Raw genomic sequence first — 3,157 nt, forward strand, 5'->3', positions numbered from 1 at the left:
CCCCCCCGCAATCCAGCTTCAATTTAGAAACCAGACTAAAAATAACAAGGTTAGGGGCCAGAGGCCATCATAGAAGCTATCCAAACAGAAGTCCTTCCCCACCCCTCCCCAATCGGGGATTAAACTCAGGCCCTTGCGCTTGCCAGGGAAGCGCTTATTCCACGGAGCCATCTCCCTGGCCCCCAAACAGAAATCAATGAGGGTGGAGGCCTGACGTGGAAGAGTGGGAAGAACAGGAGACACGGCCAAGAAAAACTCCTAGAACGCAGGCCTGTAAAGACACTAAGGTAAGACAAAAGAGGAAGCGCATGGGGGGACTACACAGTCACAGTTTTCACTTTCTTTACTGGCACGTGCAGTGCTAAAGAAACTGGAAGAAAACCGCACGGTGCTCCAGGAGAGGCAGAGTCGGCTGCAGCGAGGTCCGCAAGGGTCCCGAGCAAGCCAGGAGCAGAAAGCAGCTCCTCCGACCCTCCACCATGCCTGCCTTCCAGCACTGTCAGCCTCCTGCTGGCCTTCCAGTCGGCAGCCGGGCCACGCCTCCATCTCCACACCGACCCCTCCCACCCTCCTCTCCCGCTGGGCTGCGGGCTGTGCACCTCCTGCCCAGTGAAATCCCTGCATGCAAGTTTTCACTCCTTATTCTCCTTCTAGCTCCTCGGCCCACACTACAATGAGGCCTCTGGATCTAGGCCATTTTTCAAAGACCTGGGCCTCCCCCATTCATTCTAACTCTCGGGACATGTTCCTTCATCTTTGCTAAGGACCCGGACACTCGGATGTGCGCTGTCCTGTGCTTCTTCCCAAACGTGACATCCATTCTTCCCAATCAGCACTTTCCCAAGGAAAGGGGACGGTGCATCGCCCGTTCTCTCTCCTCGGAGGAGGCAATCCCCAGGAATGGGAACTATCTGCCGGGTGTCTCCTACTCATTTTCCCACTAAGGTGTTGTGTGCCGAAGCAGGGAGGACCGAAGTCACGCCTGAGAAAACTTATTCACCAGATTGTGCCTGATGAGTTCTTTAGCAAATTCAAAGGAGGAAGGAGCGTTGTCCATCAAGCTCTTGAGTTCTGCCTGAAAGGTAAAGAGGAGAGGTTGTAAAAATAACAGGTGGATGGTTCTCATTGCAAACACAGTGATCTATAGTTCACAGAGAATTTAACACGCTGTTCCATTTGATCCTCATGACTTCACAGGTAAGCAATGAGACTTGTGAAGCTAAGCGTTCTCAGACAGTCTCACTGCGTGGTTCAGGCTGGCCTTGAACTCACTGTGTAGCCCAAGCTAGCCCTGAACATGCAGCGACCCTCCTGCTTCAACCTCCCAAGTATGAGGAGTATAGGCAGGTGCCACCAAAGCGAAGCATCTTGAGCTACTCAACGCAAATCTGCAGGCCCTTAGAATTAGCCTTTCAGTGAAAAGGTGATGAAGGAGCAAACCTTGGCTCTTGGCTCACGTGGCCACCCTGAGTGAAGCGGAGCTGGCCTGGGCCCCCATAAAATGCATAATTAGTGTATATAAGCCAAAAACCACTTCCTTTATTTTAAAATATTTTTATTATAACATTAAAAAGAGGGCACCATAAACTAGTGGGATATTGATATTGTTTTTGTGAAATTAATGCTCTAATGCCTGGTTCAATGGGAGTGGCTGCAATTTAGTGAGTTTTCAAGGAACTCAATTTTTTTTTTTTTAATCTGATTTTACTCTTCATGTGGTTCATCCACAAGAACAGTTGCTCACAAATGTACATTCTAACCGGCTGTGGTGGCACAGGCCAGTAATCCCAGCACTTGGGAGGCTGAGGCAGGAGGATCACTGCAAGATGAAGACCAGCCTGGGCTACAAAGTGAGCTCAAGGCCAATGAACTGCATAGAGACACCCTGTCTCAAAAAAGAAAAAAAAAATTCTGCCAAAAATCAACAACAGGAATAAGGTGTGAGTGTGAAGCAAAGGATATTTTTTCTGGGAAGACAGGTCTTATAAAAAAACTAATAAAGTTTGATTCAGTTTTCCTTGAAATTCATGTCTGATTGCAACTCTATATGTTCTAAAAAATTAATGAATAAGTAACAATTTAGTTTTCTATCATTAGCAGTCTTGTGTATGTAATTATAATAATCATAAGCAAAACTATGACACATTCTTGTACTTTCTATATTGCAGCTGCTTAAAAACTATTTTAGCTTATTAAATAATTTTCCAAAATGAAATGAGCCCAAGTTTAAAATTACATCAGAAAGCTCACATGTCTGCTTAGCAGCAGTAGCACCTGTCCTCACGCACACAGGCAGGCTGAAGTATCACCCCAGGCCAGCACTGTGTTCACCCCTCAGCCCCACAGGTCCTGCTAACATCTGATCCCTGAGCCTTAGACTCGACCGTGTGGAGCTGGGACAACTTCACACTCACACAAACTGAATGAAGTTGGGGTTTTACTTCATACCACATACAAATACTAATTTAAAAATCTATCAGAGACCTAAATTTAATAGCTAAAATGATAAAACTCTTATAGAGACAATGAGAATAAATTTTCATAACTTGGATTTCACACTGGATTCTTAGATATGACACTGAAAGCATACGCAACAAAAGGAAACATTATTTTGACTTCATCAAGATTTAAAACTTTGCTCTTCAAAAAACAGTATTTAGAAAATGAGGGAGGCCTGGAGTTGTGATGCACTCCTGTGGTCCCAGCACTCAGGAGGCTGAGGCTGGAGGATCCTTACAAGCGCAAGGCCAGCCTGGGCTACACAGTGAGTTCAAGGCCAGCCAAAACCTCATGGCAAAACCGTGTATCCAAGAACCAATAAAACAAAGCAAACACCTGAAAATGAGGGAGTGTGAAAAACAGAAAGAATCACTACCCAGCTATCCTTCTGTCAGACAAAATGGGCTGCAAATCAAAATTTGTCAGAAGAGGCAAAAAAGGTCGCTGTGTATTGGTTAAGGTAACAATACTACAGAAAGAGTTAGCAATTATAAGTTATATGCACCAAAACACCAGCAAAACCAACTTAAGACAAACACTAGTAACATATGAAAGCAGACAGATACCAACGCGATTATAGTGGGGGCTACGATGTTCATATCACAAATAAATAAACTAGAAAAAAAATCAAGAATCAACTACAGGCGCCAGGGAGATG

At 45.2% G+C, this 3,157-nt stretch overlaps 1 protein-coding gene across 3 annotated transcripts in view; it reads right to left on the bottom strand.

Annotated features, from left to right (window-relative positions):
• The window catches only part of Ttc26 (tetratricopeptide repeat domain 26), a 69,782-nt gene that overhangs the window by 27,973 nt on the left and 38,652 nt on the right, over nt 1-3,157 (bottom strand). For all 3 annotated transcript variants that reach the window (XM_023712877.1, XM_012514235.2, XM_023712878.1), the window contains one exon: nt 1,001-1,075. In XM_023712877.1, the coding sequence (XP_023568645.1) occupies nt 1,001-1,075 (75 nt within the window). The remainder of the gene's footprint in view (nt 1-1,000; nt 1,076-3,157) is intronic.

The sequence above is a fragment of the Octodon degus genome, unplaced genomic scaffold, assembly GCF_000260255.1.
Source record: "Octodon degus isolate 3935 unplaced genomic scaffold, OctDeg1.0 scaffold00027, whole genome shotgun sequence".
NCBI classification, from domain to species: Eukaryota; Metazoa; Chordata; class Mammalia; order Rodentia; family Octodontidae; genus Octodon; species Octodon degus.